The sequence below is a fragment of the Berghia stephanieae genome, chromosome 3, assembly GCF_034508935.2.
Source record: "Berghia stephanieae isolate SIO BIC M18660-M18661 chromosome 3, UCSD_Bste_1.3, whole genome shotgun sequence".
Lineage (NCBI taxonomy): Eukaryota > Metazoa > Mollusca > Gastropoda > Nudibranchia > Aeolidiidae > Berghia > Berghia stephanieae.
The window spans coordinates 18,149,269-18,172,054 of NC_088362.1; the positions used below are offsets into that span (position 1 = coordinate 18,149,269).

Below are 22,786 nucleotides of genomic sequence, written 5' to 3' on the forward strand. Positions count from 1 at the left end.
CAAGGTTGTCCAGTCTGTGTCCCTTTTGAAGAACTTTGATGACTGTGTTTTTTCCCTATACCATACGGTTTAGCCACAGTATCACCGCCAGATAGCGCAGGTGCTGCAAGAAGATAAGGCGCAATTTCTTGATTTCTCGAGACCGTTTTCCCAATGTCAACAAGTCCACGGTCCCTACTTGTAGCTTCCATCAGCAGTGGCTGGAGTCCAAGTCAAGCTTGTGGTAGAAATGAACTAACAGTACAAAGACATCCGTATCGTCACTAACCACCTTAACAACATTGGTCAATGAAGCAGCATGTATTGCTTGTTTCACCATAAGGACATCCGCTTCGTCGTGTGTCGTCTCCAAGTCTGTCCTTGTGGAGACTTTTCCATTTTTAATTTGGAGAGGAGCATTTTCGTGTCCTGTGATAACGAGACGCCTTTCACGTGGTTGAGCTACAGCCCTGGACATTAATTCCGTACAGAGTATGCTAATCAATTGCTTTTTGTTCTCAGTGCAGGCAAAAATTGAGCCTTGAGCCGGCAGAGGAGTGTGTACCGTTCGAACTTTTATACTGCGACTTTGTCGAGTAGCACTTTTGATGCTGAAATCATGATATCTGTCAAAGACAAGGTGCACGTCACTTCTGTCCATTTTCGGCAATAAGAGTGTCCAAAAACTATTGACATAGTCTTGGATGGTTCCTTTGGATGGCCAGTTTACACAATAAAGAAGTGCGCATCCATCTAAGATCACGATCTCAGGATGTTGTCCCTCACAAGCAGAGACAGTTTCTTGCAGATTTCTCTTCAGAGCAGCTTTTTTAGTAGCAGTACGCATGTCTCCATTGTCACTGAATAAAGATGTCGGCTATGGTGCCAGTTTCATATTTAAAGAGAGACTCCATGTCAAAATCTCGACAAGCCATTAATCCCATAGCGCGAGAATAAATCAAACTGTGTCGTATATTGGACCACGGTCACTTTGAATAGATTTTTTCCCGGCTGCCATTGTTGTCACTTTGGTAGAAAGTGCTTTATAGAATTTATTGGGCCATGTTTTCTCAAATTCTTTCATGTCCGTGGTACCGATGCTGATAGAATCGTCTACATTGACAGATTGAGGGCTTACTTTTCCATCAGAGATGTTCTCAAGGCAATCAGGATGCGCAGTTGCACTTAGGGGGTTGATGCATCTATCTAATTTTGTCCGAATTTTTTCCCTGTCCAGCGCATCACTAGCGATACGCGCATTCGTTTCCTCTTTTGCATTTCCAGAAAGTCCTTTTTGGAACTCTCAGTCAATTCAGACAATTATTTCAGAAGACGACTGCTGGTGTGAAGGCTAAGGGCCCATCGCTGAATGGTAGAGTGTTTGAGTGTTAAACAGACAATCGCTATGAGGGCGATTAACGTTACAGAAACCGGGATAAATTCAGGCACCAGGGGCCACATGGCTCAAAATGTCATTTTTTTAAAAGGAGTATAATAGTGATGAGTTAATAGTAATAGGACAAATTTCTCTTTTTTTTTCAGAGTTGGAATCAATGGAAAAAAGGTTGCCAGGAGCATATATATATATATATATATATATATATATATATATATATATATATATATATATATATATATTGCTATTACATCAGTTCAAATTGTTAAGTGTTTCTGTTGGCTAGAGAGGGATCCCTTGTAAAGCGCTTTAGTGGACAGTGCACTATACACATACATGTACCCAGTAACATATATTGTGCTCAAACGGAGCACCATACTTTTATACCTACCGGAAAGAAAGAAAACATGAATGAATGATTGAAAGAATGAAAGTGGGTCACTTTAACTGAAAACCTATTTTTAAAACGGCATTTACCTTTTATTTAACTGTGATGGGGGCATAAAAGGGTACCTATTATGGTTTATAAACATCAGTGTTCTGATAAAACAAAACTGTGCTGTGTCAAGGCCAAACAGCGAGTCATGTATGGAAAACCATTGTAACCAATTATGGATCCTCTGATTACCGCATACAAAATCACATTTTATTAAAAATGCTCAATGTCTACAGACCGGCACTAATCATGATAACATTCCCCATATATATCGCATTCCGATTCCGTTAAAACATTTTTGGCGGACGTTATGAAAGGGTTATGAAGGTTTCCTCTAGACTAAAGTGCATTTATTCACATACTCTCGAGATCAATCGTTCCAAAATTTAAAAAAAAATACAAAAAAAAAAAAAATCTATGTGTAACCTTTAACGTTTAGTAATTTCTACTTATTAAACTAATCAATTTTTTTAATCAAACGCATAGCATGAACATGTCCAGTTTTCCCAATGATGATGTCATGTTCTTTTCTTTTTGTTATTATTATTATTATTAGGCAAAATAGACCGGTCTGATTTGGCAGGGACATATCTCCAGTTGACTCTGACGAATCCTACAGCATCAGACAGGGGTCGGTATATGTGCTCTCTCACTGTCATGGACAACACTGATTATGTACAGTAGTGCGGCGCTGAGGACCGGACCGAGGACCGGTCCCACGGTCTTTTAGCTGTGAACCGTGGTCCAGTCCCAAAGAGGAAGACCGCCGGCGGTCCTCACTTCTTATCACCTTTCAACGGTCTCGCGCCATACTACTTCCCCAGCGATTCGTTGCCTCGGTCCTTTGCCTATCTTCCACCAATCACCACCCATCCCACTTAATTAATCGCACCCACCCCCCTTTGCCATACACTAAACGACACAGACGACCATAGAGGCAGAAGACCACCTCCCTCCACTCCGCAAACCGCCCTTTCGTGTGTGAGATGGGGGAACAGGAGGCGCACGCCTTGGACGATTCCATTATACGGGGTAAATTTCAAAATTTACTACACCATAATGATCGCAATGACAATGATCTATGATGAAGGCATGGCCCCTCTTCTCTAATGGGTTATTGTTTGAAATGTATGTGACTACTAAAGATGTGTGTGTGTGTGTGTGTGTGTGTGTGTGTGTGGTGTGTGTGTCGAACCTAGCAAGTTGCAAGTCTGATTTTTTGTTTTCTTTTGTCCATCTCTTGTCGCCACTCCTTTCTATCGCATTGTTGTCATTTAAAATAATACAATAATATTAAAATTTCGTTTGGTGTTTTAACTAATCAAGTAATATGAGTTTCATTAGTTTCTTCCGTCCAAAAAAAACAGTTATAACGTCTGTATTTTTAAAAGGTCCAATAGAATATTTGGGGACCCCGATAGCTCAGTTGATAGAGCACTCTCTTTATACGCAAAGGGCCAGAGATCGATCCCGGGTGCAGTCGATTTTATCTGAATCCCTGTCTACTCAGCAATGAATGGGTAGCTGAGTTTGTTAGATCTGGCGAAAAGTCACCATCGACCCCTCTTATCACCTCATCCACCCCCTCTTATTATAACTTCACGTCTCTCTCTTACTCTTCAATGCTCGCTGCCCTCTAATGTGTGTGTGTGGGGGGGGGGGGGGAGGGGGGGGGGTAGGAGTTGCGTGTGTGTATCAACGCCACGAACAACTCGATCAACGCCTTGGGCGATGCCATTATCTCCGTTAATGGGGATAAATTTCAAATTTTATTAAATTATCGAAGTAACAATGAAGTACGGTGAGCAAATAAAGAAGGCATCACCCCTCTTCTCTAATTAGGTTACAATTTGAAATGAGTGTGACTACTCCGTGTGTTTTACTCCTGTAGGCCACGGTTTTCATCGTGTAGCGGTCTTTAACGGTTCAAGAATGAACGGACCGGTCTAGAGACCGGTCCTTGCGGTCTTCATTTCCCAAGGACCGTAGGACCGTGGTCCTTAAGCTTGCCAAGGACCGCCCCGCACTAATGTACAGACGTTGACCCTGAATTCGACTCTGACACAAGGTAATTGTACTAACACATTAACACATCAAAACATAAGCATATGGGCTACATAATGTATATCTATACACACACACACACATACATACACACACATACACACATTACTCGCTCTTGAATGCATTATATATATATATATATATATATAATATATATATATATAATATATAATGTATATTTATATATATATATATATATATAATATATATATATATATATATATATATTATATATATATATATATATATATATATTATAAAAACAAAAGCCATGAAATAATAGTGCTCAACTTTAGTATAAAAGGAGCTATTTATAAACAACTATCTTAATTATCTTTCAAATGTTTATATATATATATATATATATATATATATATATATATATATATATATATATATATATATATATATATTATTATTTACCATTTTCTTCCACTCGAAACGCCTCTATATGGCTACCATATCATTCTTCAAGCTAACTTAGAGTTCTTTCTTATATGTGATTTGTAATATTTGTGACGTGATGGATTCAAAGGCAACCCTTATTCTCATCCAACATCTTATGTCGGAGTTGAATAAGCAAAGTTTTTTGGTCTTGCCCAACAGGTAAAAGTCAAAAGGTGTAATTTTTGTTAACTTATACATAACTTATACAGAACTGTGTCATAAACAATCAGAGTCTTGTGGAATGACGCTCGACTACTAGCATGTAACTCCCTAATTTGAGTTCTCTGAAAAGACTCTCTACTCACATTTTATCATAGTACTTATGTGTTATCTAGCTGGCAACAGTCTTACCTTTATTGGGGAAAGAAAAACTAATAGCGCTCTGAGCACAATTAATGGATATTGTGCTATGTAAATGCCCACGTTTATAAACTTAAAAGAAGTAAGCAAAATGTAAGTGAATTATTTACATTAAATTGTACTAATATTTCCTCACAGAAAATGCCTCTGTCGACGCCCTGCTAGATCACGTGACCAACCTACACGACAAGATCGATCACCTAAATCATTATGTAAGAAAAATTAGTAGAATTAACAACGGCATCGTGAATAACCCAACTCGGGGGCGATCCGATTGCATAGTGGTAGGTAAGACGCACTTTTGGATCGGGAAGTCGCGGTTCAAACACCAGTTAGGATGGGTTTTTTTTTTTTTTTATTGAGACCTAAAATTCGAAATTCAAGTCCAAGTCCATCTTGGCTGTTTTCATGGCCGAGGATTAGATTTAGTTATTTACTATTCTAGTAAATGACTTGCTGGTCTTAAGCCTAAGCGGAGCACGTGACTAAAATACAATCGGATTTCATGAACCCTTTCTAGTTTCTAACTAGCTAGTCTCTTGCCTAGAAGTGAACGTTGTAAGGACGGTGGCTGACTCGGCTATTTTGTGCGGGTAACATCATGCTCTCTACTACACGGCGGCAGGTAAGAAAACCTCCTTCATACTTTCAACGCAAAAGGTTTCCAAAAAGGAAATTAGCAACACATCCGGTATAGATAACATTTCGTTCTTCTTCATATTTTTACTTTTGTCATGATGAATCAAATCACATGATATTGACTTTCGACTGTTAGACTACAATGATGTCCATAGTCGACTGTCATTTCTATATTTAGGCCAATGAAAGCTTCATTGACATTCAAACAAATTGAACAATAACAAACAAAAACAAAAACAAAAAAACAAACAAACAAAAACCAACAACAAAAAAAGAGAGAAAGTGTGTTCTGATTTCAGTCAGTTACGATGCCATCAGAATAACTTTTGTCTCCACTATACTTTCTAATCATTTGTTGTTGTTGTTGTTGTTATTATTATTCTTTGATGCAAATCCTTCGATTCCGAGTCCCCATTCACTTGCAACTCACGACCCGATTAGATTCATTTTTTAAAAAGTGTTTACTCACAAAAACGTGTACTTTCGACGATCTTATAGTTTTTTTTAAGCCAGTGTCAATAGCAACATTATAATTATTAAAAGAAAGTAAAAAGTGAGTTTGTTGGTGATGATAAATTGTCCTTCTGGTTAAAATAAGCTGTGGAAAAGAACCACTGTTTAACTTCTTCTGGTTTTTGTCGCCTTGTTTTGTGTCGTAATTTTTAGTTTGGTCAGTGTCAGGTTATGATTTCACAAAAGTTACGCTTTGATACCACTCATGAATTTGGAACAAGTTATATGGTAGGGGTGAGTTAAGGAAAGGAGAGGAAAGGACAAAGGCCAATGGACCATCATCAACTTCCACGCAACATCCATGTACTTGCCTTACCTTCTAACAAAGTCCAGCAGCAATACTACAATACCAATGGTCAATGATCAGATGGGCTACAAAATGTAATCTCTGACCCACTTTTTTTCCTATTAAATAACTCGATATGTTGCTGATGTTTGCTTGACAATAAACAGGTATCTTTTTTTTTTTTTTAATTGCCAAAAAGGGCGTCTGGTAGGCGATTTGAAGTAAAAGAGAACATTTTCCATTATGACCCGTTTCATGAAATATATTTAGAATTGGTAGACATTGAACATGCTGCACACCTTAGAATACGCCCATATCTTATCTATATTATCTGTTTATCTTTTTATTCTAATAAATTAAGAGGAATGGGTTGTTAAATGAAATGTGTGCAGATACAAAGAAAGACTTATCACCGTATCCAATATTATTGTATTCATTTCTCGATTACCCGTCGGTAACATAACATAACATAACATAACATATGGTATAGGGCAAAATAGGATAAAATCCCTTGAAAGCCCTTAATATTAACAGTAATGCTATAAATCGTTGGTGACCTATCTTGTGAGAATAGAAATGGGACTGAAGAGTGTGTTCAGTGCTGCCACCATTAATTCATTCTCCTTCAAACTAGAATTTCAAAAAGTATTTCCATGGATAAGTCTTCCATGGCCCCCATTAACCTTTTGCCTGACACTCTCCTATAAAACTGCATCACAAATACCAAAAGAAAGTTAAAAGTGAGTCACCTTCAAAGAATCAAATGATCCCGTTGGTTGTACTATTGAATTCTATTCTATTATCTTTCGATAGTCGTCGCATTGTATTGTGACCATTTAAATTTTTTTTTTTCAATGTCAGGCTATGAGTTCACGAAGGCTACGGATGAAACCAGATTCGAATCAATCTTTCGATTTCTTGTGATTTCTTTTTTTTAATTGTTATTTAAACAAGAGACACGATTCCGTTTGCTCAGTTTGCCATGCTGCTGGCGCCGAATGCTGGTCTTCCTTCAAACTTGTCACAAATGTATGATTTTTCTATCTATTTTTTTTTTTTTTTGTTTTTGCATAGGATAAATAAATAAAATCTTATTTCCGTATGTCTTTTTATTTTATCCATTAGATCATAGATTCTAAACACCACAACAGTATGCTCCAGGATCGTTTGACTGTTTTAGAAGGAAAACACCAGAATGCAACACATAGATCAGTGTCTCTGGAAGGAGAGGTCGAGCGTCTCACAGAGGATGTTCGTCAATTAAAGTGAGTCGCACATCTGCTTAATGACCCCGATGCTGTGTGTCAATGTTTATTACTGCAGTATTAATAATCAAATAATAACAAAACATAACAATAAAAATATACCCCCCCCCTCCCCCCCAAGATTAAAAACAATAAAAACAAAAACAGAACCAAAAAAAACACGGAAAACACCCCCCCCCCCCATTTAAAGATAAAACAGTATCAGCAACATAACGACAATGGTCCATAAGAATATTGAAGTTTAAAAGCTTCCTAATATTAACTCTTTGCATCAGCAGAAGATTTCATAAAGCACTTTTAAAACTATTTGTTTTCCTTGCCAAAGACGACGGGTTACCGATTTCTTTTTCTTCTTCTGGAGAATCCGATGTGCGTGACACACTAACGGGTCTAAAATAAAAAGGACCCAGACTTTTCATGCTCATGGACTTTTGGTAGATCCCCCCCCCCCCCCCCCCCCCCCCCCCCCCCCCCAAAGATAGATAGGTACAGACAAAATTCTAAGATATTTTTGATCTCAGAGCATAAATTAGCCACCCTGAAAACATTGGATTATTTAGGTTGGGTGATTCGTCCAATAATTCCCATTGGGCAATACTCCTATCTCAACTCGGTCATAGTGGTAGAAGATTTAATCCATTAACAAACACATAGGAGTCGTTGGTCAAACTAACATGTATCACTCTTAGTAAAGTAGGCACTGATTATTAATAATACAAAAGAATGTAATCTTTTTTTAAATAGATCTATAGAAGAGTAAAGTTGGTGCAATAAAATAAACATCACGTGACCGGATATTTGACATCAAACGTGACCCAGATTTTTTTATAAATGACCCGAACTATGCTGCAATTGACCTTTAGTAATGTCATGCGCATCCAACCAACTTTTTGTTTACATGTTGCTAAGGCAGCAAACTGAAGTTGGCGCGAATAAATTCAAGCTGTTTACTCCGAGTCTGAGATAGCTAGGGAGGCCACGATCATATTTTTTTATCGCCAAAATACCCCTTCTTTTATTTTATAGGAAAACCATAATCATGGTTCCCCCTCCTCCCGTAAACAAAACCATATCTATGTCCAGGGAAACGAAGATGGTTGCTTGTCTTTGGTTAAGGCGGACCATACTTTTTTTTTACAGCGTATCAAATGATCAAAGTCAAAGCATACGGTCAATGTAACGAAGAGAGTAAATTCGAATCTATCTCCTATCTCTTCGCTCAGATGACCCTTTTGACAGAAGACAACTACTACTTCTACACTATAACTATAACTGCACTACCACTACTGTATTATAACCACTGATACCACAAAACTATAGACTTTTATACTATCTAGAACTAATGGACCGTATGGCTTAGCGTACGGTTTTCGTCTTGTCACAAAAGTCGAGCAATGCCAATGCTAAGTGTGATCAGTAATAGGATGGGTGACTAATCGTGAAAAATTATACACACATTACCCCACTCGATTGAATGAGTATCTGGCTACAGAAATGGCGGTTAGTGTAGTGACGGTTTAAGTACACAAGGGTCGCCTAACAGGCTGTATGACAAAGAAATATGGTTCCACACGGCTTGTTGAAGTGGGGGGATAAATATGAAACATTTTGAAGCGCATTGCTCACGGCTATCTGGAGAAATGCGCTGTATAAATATTCATATTTATGTACTTGGTCCAACGGATACTATTACTATTTCTACTACAAGACCTCTACTACTACTACTACTACTACTACTATTACTAATAATAATAAGAATAATAATAATAACAATATAATAATAATAACAATAACAATTATTATTGTTGTTGTCAGTATCACCGTTTATTAATGATTTTAAAAAGTGTTAAAGATACTTGCAAAATGTTGGTGTTGTGTGTGTTGTAGTAATCCAGCGACGCAACTCTGTACTGTCTACAACTACAAGAGACGCACAAGACCGTGGCACTAAACATCCCTGGCATGCATTTAGTCAAACAACATGAAAGCAACATTCACGGTAGCGTTAACTACGTCAAAGGCAAAGACAAAACAATAGTGACATACAACCAGGACATGACAGTAAGTGAGGTGGAAATTCTCAGAATTGAAAGCAGACACTTCAATGTGATATTACTGTCAACAAACCTCCACCAACGCCATTCAAGTGGCCAGTTACATCCACCATTAGTGAGAAACCAATGATTGTGATAGGTGACTTTAACTGCCACAGCACCAATGGGGATACAATGAGAACAACAAAGATGGAGATACTGTTGAGGAATGGGCTGACCAATATAATCTGACACTCTTCTATGACGCATGAAGCATCCTTTCCAAGCGCTTGCTGGAGAACAGGCTACAACCCAGACCTTGCATTTGTGTCTTCCAGATATGTCAAAAACTGTCGGCAACCCCATTCCAAAATCAGTATACAGACCTATCGCCATTGAGGTAGGATCAGTCATCTCTACGAGAACAAACAAATTATATGAACTGTGTCCGTGGACTTGACAGCTGCCTATGACACAGTAAATCATAGGAAACTGCTCCTAACGGTTGCAAGGGTAACTCGTAACACAAAAATAGTTGCAATAATAAAATTCCTTATGTCAAACCGTCACTTTTTTGTGGAAATGGATGGGAAGAAAAGCAGATCACAAAAGAACGGACTCCCTCAAGGATCGGTACTTGCACATATCCTTTTCAACGTTTATACCAACGACCAACCTCATTTTGAGAACATCAGGGGGTTTCTATATGATCTGTGTCTTGTGTCCCAGGCCTCTGATTTCAAGACCATTGAGGAGAGACTAACGGATGTCCTGGAGCCACTCTCTGAGGCCACATTTAAAGAACTCACTTGCCAACCCAGGAAAAACTCAAGTGTGTGCTTTCCATTTAAAGAACCGCCAAGCCTAAAGAAAACAGGAAACTGAAAATCTGGAATGGGAACATATTGGATAAAAACACATTTCCCATGTACTTCGGTGTTACAGTAGACCGCACAATGTCCTTTTCTCAGAACACAAAGAAAACAAAAGCAAAGGTGGCCACAAGAAACAACTTCCTAAGAAAAAGGCAAAAACTTACACGCCATGGGGAGCAGATCCGAAAACAGTCAGGACAACCATAGTAGCCCTCTGCTATTCATCAGCCGAATAGGTCTCACCAGTCTGAGTAAGATCCTGCCATGTCAAAATAACACCTGCCGGATCATTAGAGTAACTTGAAACCGACTGCAGTTCCAGTCCTCCATCGCTGGCTGGCATTGCACCTCCATACATTCAAAGAGCCACTGATTCCAAAGCCCAGAAATATGAATAGAAAATGGACCCAAGGCACCCAAGGCACAGCCCAATGACAAGTAGACTGAAGTTGAGAAAGAGCTTCACGATGGAAGAAAGCATCAACCCTGACCATGCAGCTGTATACAGGCGTTCCACGTTGAGAGAGTGGAACAATCATGCAAATGAAGCTGTTGGAGATCTGAGAGAAGAACTGTCCTACGGAACTGAGCTCCCCAGGAATGAATTGGTAACACTAAACAGAGCACAGGCAAAACTTGTGAGAACAACTGGAAGCATGAAAAAGTGGGGCTGGCTGAGAGTAGCTTGTGTACATGTGGGTGCCCAGAGCAGACATCCTTAGAGAATGCCAGGATGCGCTCAGCTGCACTGACCATGACCCAAGAGTCTGCTCCCCAGATGCTGTGGAGTGGGTTCGGTGTTGGTGCGAAACTGTGACGATGATGACTTGCAAAATGAATAAGTCTTACACCTGCCAATATATAAGTAAGATGACAGGATGCTGATCTTTTTAACATCAAAGTACTTTTGTAACCCGGCAGTGCTAACTTTTATGTGTAACCCAGAATGAAAAGTTATTACAAAAGACGATTGCAAGATATTTAGATAAATTGCTAGTTTATCATTGTGGTAGACGTACATATATGTATTAAAGTTACATATCCAATAACCTGTAGGTTAACAGAGAAGGAAGGGCGCACAAGTTCATTGTAATTTGAAGTTCAGGAGTTGGAACAAAGTTGATTTGCATTGAGTCAGAATTCAATCAAGTCTTAGACTTAGATTGAAAGAAAAAAATCTTTTTTAAAACAAGAAACAAAAAAACAACCCTACAGCGTTCACCAGAATGAATAAAAACAGGACAGTCTTAAACTGTATCAATGGAAATCACATCTTGCATATACAAGACCTCTAGTGCTATTGTGAGGATTGGTTCTCAGTCTCACCCGTCCTGCTGTATCTGAGTGCCATAACACAACTTGTGAAATCCAAATAAATTAAAAACAGATTATAAATTTATATCATATTTATTGTCATTTCATTCATATTCGTGTTATTCACACTGAAATCATTTAAAAAAATATAGATATGATGTTTCTCCATTAAAGGTATGCTTGTATTCTCATCCTGTGAAAGAGAAAGAAAAAAAAAAGAAAAAAATTGATAATTATTACTGAAACTGTGTAGTTCCATTTTTAAAAATCTGTGATGTAAGAGCCTCAGCAAAAGCTTTGGTTAAAAAAGGTTCTGATTCAAGAAATGCACTTTTTAGGCAGAACATGCGATTAACCTGTGTAGACTTTAGTATTATGGTCTTGCATATAATTATCAAGTGCAGAAAGTTTGCCATTAAAATGATTATTTAATAGAATTTAATATAATTTGATTCGAGAAATGGAACACAAAGGAAGAATTTGCGATTAACCTGTCCAGTCATAAGCATCATGTTCTTGTTTATAAAGTGCAGAAACTTTGCAAATAAATAGAATAAATAGAAAAGAATTTTATTCGAGAAATGGAATACAACGGCAGAATTTGCGACTAACCAGTTAAGACAAAAGCGACATGGTCTTATTTACAAAATACAGAAACTTTGTGAATATTTCGAGAAATGTAGCACAAAAGCATCACTGTCTTGCATAATGAAGTGCAGAAAGTTTGTGATTAAGCCACTGCATTATTTAATATGATGTTGCTGATAAATGAAACAATGCAATACAATTTTTAAAAATATGTTCTGCAACATCACATGGTCCCATCTATCAAATTCTACTACCATTACAAATCAGCTACATAGATGGTTTCATCAGTACTCTTATCTTGCTGATAAATTAAATTATAAATATAGAAAAGGATATAATAAACTTTAAAAAATAATTATAAAGTTAAATAGTAGACAAGATAAAGAGGTCATTGCCTATTTCTTTTAAATTTCTTATTCATAACCAAGGAAGCAGGTTTCTTTTGCTATATTCTTCTTGACTTCCCTATGTAAATGTTTCTTTCAAGTGTATAACAAGCTCACAGGGCATTTTTATAAATAAACAGGAGCCAATACCATTAAAATGGAGAGATCACTGCCAAAAATTACATAGGGATAGATATGCATTGGTTTTAACGTGTATTAGACACTGTCATTAGAAAAAAGTTTTAAAAAATCTTTACAAACTACAGTAAGCTGCTTTTAAAATTAAGAAACGCTCGAAAGCAAAATATGGTCCTGTTCTCTTAATCACCGCTCTCTAGTCTCTAGATTAGGTCAATAAAGCTGAGAGGTTTTATGAAGAATATAGAATATAGAAGAAAAACATTAATTCCAATTTTAAAAAAACAAAGAAGGGTCCATAATGATATATGAGGAATTCTATAAGATACAGTAACATGAAAGCCATTTTGATAATCTTGAAGGATAAGACTCAATGATGATGATGATGATGATAATAATAATAATAATTATGATACTTCTTCCTGAATATAAATTGATTAATTCCCATGGTATAGGCAGGCCAATGCTTCCAGAACAATTAAAGGAATGCAGAGACTCATTCTTGTTGTAATGTTATTTAGATCTGAAAAAAAAAAGATAAGCATGGCATTCTAAACCATTTTCCCATGGTCCCATAAAAAGCAATATCATCTCACACAAAATCATAAAGTAAAATTCATATGGACCAAACAATGAATAAAAGTTATAATTACCTTATTTTATCAATTATTATCATTGGATTTATTTAACTTTATATGTATTAATTAAATGACAATTCGAAATTAAGATACCAATGTTTGAATGAATAACTGGATCTAACTCTACAAGTAAAATGTAAATGTGCAACTTATTCAGATTTCAGCAAGCACTTGTTACAGTCTGTCGCTTCATGTTACAGGAAAAACTCCAGTTCCATGAGCCTTATGACTCTAAAGGACCAATTATTTCAAAGTAAAATGAAATACCATTTATTTTTTAAGAAAGTTATCAAGCACTATTTAAGGTCTGTTGCTTTATGTTACAGAAACAGGAAAAACTCCAGTTCCATGAGCCTTATTACTTTAAAGAACCACTTATTTCAATGTAAGAAGAAATATCATTCAATGTTGAATATATAGACTGACCTATTTCTTAATGGTTTGCTTATATTCAATAAAAACATTAGAAAACATAATGGACCTGGAACTCAGATACCGCAAGGTTGTTAAAACCGTTGGGTCAGGTCTAATTTTATCAGAGGTTTATGATCATGAAGGCAAGATTACATAACCAATGTCGATTAGCTTTTTAAAAAATGGGCTTTTATTTACCTTCCGGTGAACTCATTTGATCAATATTTCCTGTATTTAACTTTCTGATCACATAAAAAAAGTCTAATAAACATTGAATATATTTTAATGCCTCTAGATTTCACTTTAAAGTCAAATAAAATATCTGATCACAAATAAAATTTTTGATAATTCGATCAACAGAGAGAGCTTTTCAAAATTGTTCGCTTATTATTCCTGAGGCAAAATTTAGATAAGACATCATTTCACATATCATGGTGATTCCTATGAATTACAAAATCCTAAAAAGCTTCTTCTTCATAAAAAAACGTAGAAATAAAATTAGGTAATCTAAAGTAATCAGAGAGGTTTAGTTTTCATTTCAATCCAAGGTAAATCCGTAAAGAGTTGTAGGACCAGGCCCCTCTTGATCATTACCCACAAAATTGATTGAACTACAGGATGTGTATAAAACTGTAACAAAACCCCCAACGACCCCCCCCCCCCCCCCCCCCCCCCCCCCGCCCCAACACTCATACAAAAACTTAAGCACAGTTTTTTCATTTTCACTTCTCTTGAGCCAAGGGAAACTCGTTGCTCATTTTAGCTGCACAGATTCGAATTCAATCGCTTTCCTCTCCCCCCCCCCCCCCCCCCCCCCCCCTTTTTTTTTTTTCTTTTTTTGAGCGAGTCTATTCTTTTCTCCTTTTTTTGTTTGGCCTTGTTCCGTTTCTGAGCATGAATTTCTTAAAATTGTTTGTTTTCTTTTTAATACAAAAATATTGGGTTTTTTTCCCTCTATCTGTCTGGGAATAACCAATTTTCGTTATTGGCAGACCCTGTCTGGGAATAATCATAGCGATGACGAAAATATCAGACCGCACTCCCTGCATTTTACAATAAAATATGTTTTCTTTCACACAGCTACCGACCAAATAAGGTGAATAGGCTTGGAAGATCCAAAACGTCATACATGTAGTTTGACACCTGCCAAATATCAAAGATGCGATAAGGGGTTGAGTAGGACATTTTCTTTTCCCAGACATTCTCATTTTTTCACCACCCCTTCCTCCCTCTCTGCCATTCCTTCTCCCATCGACTCTCAGCAAAAACAATAACAAAAAGTCTTATGTGGCAAAAAACGGCTACCAACTTAAATCCCTCAAACAACACAAGATATTGAAAATCGGTGGCAGAGACCCTTTGCCTTTGTCTTGTTCCTTTTCCAGTTCCAGTCATGAACAGATAATGAGAGAATGAAGACCTAAAGATTGTTTCGAAATCATTTATCAGGTTAGGAAAGAGCGAGAGTCAATAAAATATGACAAGCGATGAAAGCTTCGCACCACGAAAGATGAGGATTTAAAAAATACAACTTTTGTTGAGATTCCACCTGCTGAGGAGGGGGTGTCTGCTTTTTTTTTTTTTTTTTTGTTCCTTTCTGTTTTCTTTTTCGGTCAAGTTATGACTGACACACGTTCTAGACTGTAAACGTTACCCATAAAATGTCATAAATTACGAAAAGTGTTTTCTCTCACACAGTATTCGAATCACTCACTGAATGAGCATGAAGCAGACATAAGTGAAGGAAACGTAAACTCTGTAAGTGAGAATCGGCGAGTGAAGCTGTACTGTAATGACTGACACTGACAGTGACAGTCAAATTGCGAAGTGAAATGAAAACAAATAAACAACGCATTCTAAAATTATGCCGGTGAGACATCCAAAGTTAAATACCCGAACGCTATTATGGATTAACATTCAACTAAATCGTTTCCTGCTCTCAAAACCAATCGATACAAAATACAAACTCAAACACTGAAATTGGAATCTTACCTTTGCATGAGTTGGACTGCCATTCTTTGCTGGTGATTAGGAACTTTAGCAGCCGGACAACGTTGCGCACAAAACAGGTCTCCCGTTTTTGTCGTTCAAATTGTAGATAATACACATTCAGTTAAAAACAAACACGTACAATTAAAATTGTTATTTAGTTAAATTCTTTGTATATGGCTAAATTATTCCGAAAACCAGATTTCAAAGAGTTCTTGTTTTGTTCACACAAGCGCATTGATTTTGGTGAATAATCTTGACCGTGGTCTAAAAATAGACCGACAGTAATTTTTGATAAATTTTACCATTTGTTTAATAAAAAATCAATATTTAGATATTATTTGACGCGTGATCGAGTATTTATGAATATGTGTTTCTTTTGACACCCAACAGACATTTTTTAATGGTTATTTTTTTCTATAATTTACATTGGAAGGTGAGCTGTCAAAGCCAGGAACATGTGGTTTGCCACGTGCTTCTCGACCTTTGTTTACGTTTTGGGCACCTAACTTTACTGCTCTATTGAGATCAAGAGTGTGAACGGGAAAATTTTAATCACATATTTATTGTCCGTTGTGTGAATCCACGTTGCCTTTACTAGTTTTTACCAGTCTGTCCCGAGGAAATATTTTACAAATCATAAAGTCAAGTGATGACACAGGAGGAAGGGGTTGATATTATTTTCAAGTTAGACAACCCTAAATATTCTGCCATAGGTTGATATTTTAAGTTATGTCCCTTGGTTGTTTTTTTTTTATATTTTTTTGTTTGTTTGTTTTTTTTTTGTTTTTTTTTTGTTTTTTTTCAGTAATGTTGAGATCCAAAATGGCTGTCTTATCTTGACCATTACAAACACGATAACACTCTGGGAAATTTCAGTTGCATTCGTGTGTCATAATGTTTTTGGTTTTTTTTTTGTATGCGTCTTTCAAAGAAAAAAGATCGTATCTTATTTATTCGTGTACGGATTTCAATAAAAAATGTTTACAATAATTGTTAAACATGTTACATTTCCATATTTAATTTTTCCCTCGTATAGACAATTAATTGATGGTTCTTCTATGACCTCTTGTTGCTATGCCTGTCAAGCTATTGGCAAGGATGCTTTTTTATTTTATTTTTTTTTTTTACTATTATCTGTTTCATTTTTTTACTCGAAAATGTATAGTAAAATATATTTTGGCCCTGAAATCAACCGACGGTGAACCGAAGATCCATAGCCACTTGCCTATCACCCGGAGTATGGGTGCTATCACCCTATGCCAAGATGTGAGCAAAATGAAAAATTACTTTGATAAATGGTACCTCAAAATGAACACAAATAAAACAGTATCATCAGTTTTCCACTTAAACAACAGAGAATCTCAAAGACAACTAAACATCACCATCGATAGCATATCACTGCCATCTGACCAGAACCCTAAATACCTTGGAGTCATTTTGGATCGACAGTTGACATACAAAAAACACCTTGAAGCAACCTCCCGAAAAATTGGCAAAAGGAACTGCCTGATACGAAAACTGGCAGGGACAGGCTGGGGTGCCTCACCGACTGTACTCCGGACATCCACCGTTGCCCTATGTCACAGTGTCGGCGAATATTGTTCACCAGCATGGGCCAGAAGTAAAAACACCAAACTAGTTGACACAAAGCTAAGGGATTCCATGCGTACCATCACAGGGTGCCTAAAGTCAACCCCAGTGCAGTGGCTACCAGTCTTGAGTGGAATTGCACCACCACATCTCAGAAGAGAGGAACAAAACCAAAGGTGGATTCAAAAGGCAGAACAAAACAACGATACCCCTCTGTGCGAAATTTACAAAAATGCCCCTACCTGCTCAAGATTAAAATCCAGATCCCCTTTCTACCTCTCAAAGAAAGATTACTACAGCATCACTGATGAATGGAGAAAAGAATGGGCAAATAATACCCCAACAGGAGGCCAAATTATTGAAGACCCTACCAATGAAATTCCTGGCTCACAGCTTGGTAGGAAATACTGGGTGGCTGCAAATAGGCTACGCTCCAGACATGCAAAAACAGCCGCAAAAATGAACAAATGGGCCATAAACAACTCAACAGAATGCCCCAAATGCCAAACTGACCCCCAAGATGTAGATCACCTTGTGCTCCACTGTCCTGTTACCAAGCTGAATGGAGGTTATGAAACCATTCACAAATGTGAAGATGAATTCAAGGCTTGGCTCGACGCGACAGATCTGAAAGTGTGACCCCACCATACGATACTACTACTACCCGGAGTAAACAGCCCACAGATCCTGAGCATCACTCACAATTTTTAACACAGATAATTGAAAAAAAATGCATCGTGTCGTAAGGTTTTGGAATGCATCTTTTATCAGTGTGTCAAAATATTGTGAGAAGTACTCACCAACTGGGCCTGACCTATTAGTGTGTTTGACTTCGTACAAATGGTATCTCGGGACTTTTCGTACAGGAAATAGATAGTCAAGGGGACGAAACGGGGTAAATTGCTGGAAAAATTCTGATTGGTTAATGCTTAGTAACGGGCGAACCATCAATTAATTAGGTACATAATCTCAAAGTTCTGACCATCTTTTGATCAACAGATATAATATGGTGTTCTTTTCTTTGTCCATGTTTTTCATTACATTTTTCAAAACCTCTTGTTCCAAGATTTGAAACATCTAGGGTACTTTAATTTTAAAATACGAAAGGAAAGGATTTTAAACAAAAAGACATTTGTTTTTTTTTCAAATTCAGAATCATGGCATTGACGTATTTCCTACACTACACTAAAATTCCGCTATGCCTCCTCCTCGAACATGTAAAACCACTATTCAGTATCAGATACTGAATAGTGCTAGCCTTAATAATAATGTCAAACGAATAATAAGCCGTTGAACGTTTCCGCACATTATGCCCACATAATAATATTTTTTTAAAAAAGCTATCCGGTCCTTTGCCCATATTTTGATACGAAATCGAGCGTGTAAGAAATAATATGAGCATCGTGTGTGTGTGTGTGTGTATGTGTGTGTGTGTTGTTTTTGGTTTTTTTGTTTGTTGTTTTTTTTTTTTTTTTGGTTTAAAAAAATCGAATTACCAGGCTCAGTGCGCTTCACAATATTTCCATGATGATGACGATGATGATGATGATGATGATGATGATGATGATGATGATGATAATAATAATAATAATAACTGACTTGACTTAGATGCCTTTCGCGACTCGACCGAAAGATCGGGTCGCCTTGGCTGTTTCCAGTATTTCCTGTGTGAGGTGTCTCCAATATTGCCGGTCCTCTGCTAGGGTTCTCAGATTTTCAAGGTCCCCTGCCGTTATGAGACTAATGCTTTGTCCAAGTGTTGTGAGGTTTTTGTTTAGGATCACAGGGAGTGTTGTGATCGGTCTTCCTCTGAAAAGGTTCCCGTGTTTTTGGAAGTATCCCGACATGGCTTGGTTTGCTGGTATGTTTTTGTCCCTGCGTAGTATGTGACCGAAAAGTTGCCATCGTTGTTGTAAAATGTCAAGGGAGATTGGTCTTTCTTTTGTGATCTTATAGAGTGATTCATTTGAGATCTTTTTGGGGTATTTGATGTCCAGTACCCTTCTTAGCTGTGTGCGATGGAAGGCATCCAGATGTTCTTCTTCGGATTTTGTCAACGCCCAAGTGCCGCAGTTATACAGAAGTACCGGTTTTACAAGAGCATGGTACAGTTTCAGTTTGGTTTTTCTCTTTATTTTGTCACCTCTAATCCATACATTGGTGAGTTTACTGAGTGCGGCGTTTGATAGCTGTTTTCTTCTTTGTACATCCTCGGTGTCTCCAATTAGTGAGCCGACTTTCTTTGTTCTTTTCCATTCCTCTTTGTTCCTCGATATTGTTGTAAATTCGGTTTTATTGGCATTGACTTGGAGGTTATATTTCATGAGGGTATTTTGTATGATGTCTATATTTGCTGGTGTTGATCCAATAAAATCGACATCATCTGCATAGGCGATTTCTCTAGGGATTGCATTCTCAATATGAGTCGTTGGTTTTGGAATGACTTTTCGAACTTCTTTCAGAGCGTGTTCTAAGTATATTGTGAACAGAATCGGGCTCAGACTATCTCCTTGGGGGGTCCCGATGTTACTTTCGAACTGCGTCTGTTTTGTGGCCCCGTATATCCTTGGTTGTATCTTTGTGTTGCTGAGGAGAAATCGGATTATTCGGAGCTCGTCTTCGTCTACTATTTCTGTTAATATCTCCAAAAGTTTTCCTCTGTCGATCGTATCAAAGGCTGCGGACATATCGATTCCGGTTATTGTTATGGATATGTTTTCTTTGAGTGCCTTTGCTGCCAACCATTTATGTGTCCATACAACGTCCGATGTGCTTCGGTCTTGGCGAAACCCGCTTTGGCTATGTGATAGGTATTTTTCTATTTTCGGTCTAATTCTGTTGAGGACAATAGTTGACAGTGTTTTTCTTATGGTATTCAGTAATGTTATTGGGCGCAGGTTGTTTACGGGTCCTTTCGTTTTTCCTGGTTTTTGTATTGTAATTAGGACACCGCTGTTTATGTCCCAGTCTTTGTGTGTTGAGAATGTTTTGTTCATTATGTTTGCAATGCTCAGATCCAGGGAGAGTGTACCGCATTTCAGCAATTCAGCGGGAATTTCATCTTCGCCTGGGGATCTGTTATTGTTTAGGCACTTTATGCTATTTCTAACTTCAGTTGTTGTGATGCGGTTGTTTAGGTCTCTAGGGTTTCCTGAGAAGGGCGATATTTGTGAGACTTGTTTGTGAAATTTCTGCTGGAAGTGGTCAGTTACAATGTCAAGGATATCGTTGGATTTGTTGTCTGTTTGCCAAATTTATCCTGTAGTTTTGGGTTCTCGAATGGTTTTTCGGTTCAGAGATTTCGTCGCTTTGAACATAGACGATGCGTTATTTTTGGACTTTTCTATGTCTTCCACTTTTTTGTCTAATTCCTCGTTTCTGTGTTTTATTGTAAGTGATCGAATTGAATGCAGTATTTTGTTTCGTTCCGTTTTCAGGTTTATTATTTCTTCCGAGTCTTTCGTGTTTTGTATCCTGATCCTAAGTTCTTTTTGTTGCCGCGATAGATCGTTAATAGCGATGTTAGGCGTTCGATTTGGTTTGTTCTTAGTTGTATTAATAGAGCCTGCACTTTCTTCCCCCGCATATTTCATTGCCGCTTGCGTCTCTTTCCATTCATTGTTTGGATTGCTGTTTTGCTTTATTTTAAATAGACTTGAGTTAAGTTCATATTGGTAATGAATGCGACATTCTCGCTCATTTACTATTTTTGCCGTGTTTATTTTGACTGCCGTTTTACCTTTCTGTCTTCGTTGTCTGTACACATTTATGTTGAAATTCGTTTTTACAAGTTTGTGATCGGATGTTAGCAGTGTACCACCGTATGATCGCGAGTTGGTTGAGTAGTGTTTATGGTGGTGTCGACATATGATATAGTCTATTTGGTTGTGTATTGTTATCATTTTGTCTTGGGTTTGGTCTTTCCTTTGTCCTACCCATGTTGTCTGGTGTCTTGATGGGTGGTTGAAAGCACTGTTTGTTATGAAAAGTTTTCTCTGTTCACAGAACTGGACTAATTTTTTCTCCGTTATCGTTACGTTTTCCTTTTGAGTATGATCCTAAACATAGTGTGTCACTGTCGAGACGTTTTCCTACTTTGGCATTAAAATCTCCAGCAATTATTAATATTGATTTGTTTCCTATTTTGTTCAGTGTATCGTCTAGGTCTTTGTAAAATTTATCAGTTTCCTCTGGGTATTGTTTTGCGCGTTGACTTGTTGGTGCGTAAACATTTACGATTGAGATAGTGAACGTCTTCTTACCGTGATCGTCTTTATTATCGTTATTCTGGTTCCTTGAATTGATCTTACACTTAAGCTCAAGAACACATATTCTGTCCGAAACATTCCATTCGTCACTAGTCAAATCCCTGCAGTTTTTATTTATGAGAAATCCACATCCATAGTGAGGTGAACTGGAAGCAAAGCACAGCAGTCTGTGACCATTTATTGTTTGGTCGACGCCATCTTGGATCTTCGTCTCTTGTAAACACAACACATCGATTTTATAACTTTCTAAATCTTGACACAGTTGTTCCTTTCGAATGTTACTTTTAATAGATCTTAAGTTAAAAGTTCCAATATTAAGATTAGTCCACATCAGGTAAAAATTAAAGATTCCACACAGTGAATAAATAGAAACATAAGACTATCCACTGAGCCGAAGCTCAATGTCAACAGGTGTCAGCCATGTTGTCCTTCATATAATAATAATAATAATAATAATAATAATAATAATAATAATAATAATAATAATAATAATAATAATAATAATAATAATAATAATAAAGGTGGCTTCCGTAAGCTCCTCGTGCTAAAGGAAAAACGCAAGTATTCCTTTGAATAATAATAATAATAATAATAATAATAATAATAATAATAATAATAATAATAATAATAATAATAATAATAAAGGAGGCCTTCCGTAAGCTCCTCGTGCTAAGGGAAACAACGCAAATATTCCTTTGACTAACCCTAAGAAAAAAAAATTAAAACCTAGTACAGTCGACTCCGCTTGATCACACACCCTCGGGCGTTCGGGTCAGTGTGTCTATTAAGCGGAGTGTGCGATTAAGTAGAGAAGCTAAAAACAGCATCTAAGCACCTGTTTTCATATGCCATGCACATAGGACCTTCCCCTTTGAGTTTTCTACGGGTTTGGGACCGTCTTGTTCAATACATGGCCTCATTAGAGGTTTGTTTGTTTGTTTGTTTTTTGTTTGTCTGGTTTTTTATTTTTTTTTTTGTTTTTTTTTTTGTTTTTGTTTTTGTTTTGTTTGTATTTTTTGGGGGTTTTTTTTTTGCTCTTTATTATTATTTTTGTTATTTTTTAAAATTCTTTTTATGTTTCTTTCTTTCTTTTTAAATTTTTTTTTCTTTTACAAAATTTTCTTTTCGGTTTTTATGTTTCATCGACAACATAATGTGACATTAT

At 37.1% G+C, this 22,786-nt stretch overlaps 1 protein-coding gene across 1 annotated transcript in view; it reads left to right on the forward strand.

Annotated features, from left to right (window-relative positions):
• The first annotated feature begins 849 nt into the window (after positions 1-849).
• LOC144966881 (uncharacterized) overlaps positions 850-22,786 on the forward strand; it is a 26,331-nt gene continuing 4,394 nt past the window's right edge. The window contains exons 1-4 of the mRNA XM_078903587.1: positions 850-861; positions 1,264-1,351; positions 4,821-4,894; positions 7,246-7,385. Coding sequence (XP_078759713.1) covers positions 850-861; positions 1,264-1,351; positions 4,821-4,894; positions 7,246-7,385 — 314 coding nt within the window. The remainder of the gene's footprint in view (positions 862-1,263; positions 1,352-4,820; positions 4,895-7,245; positions 7,386-22,786) is intronic.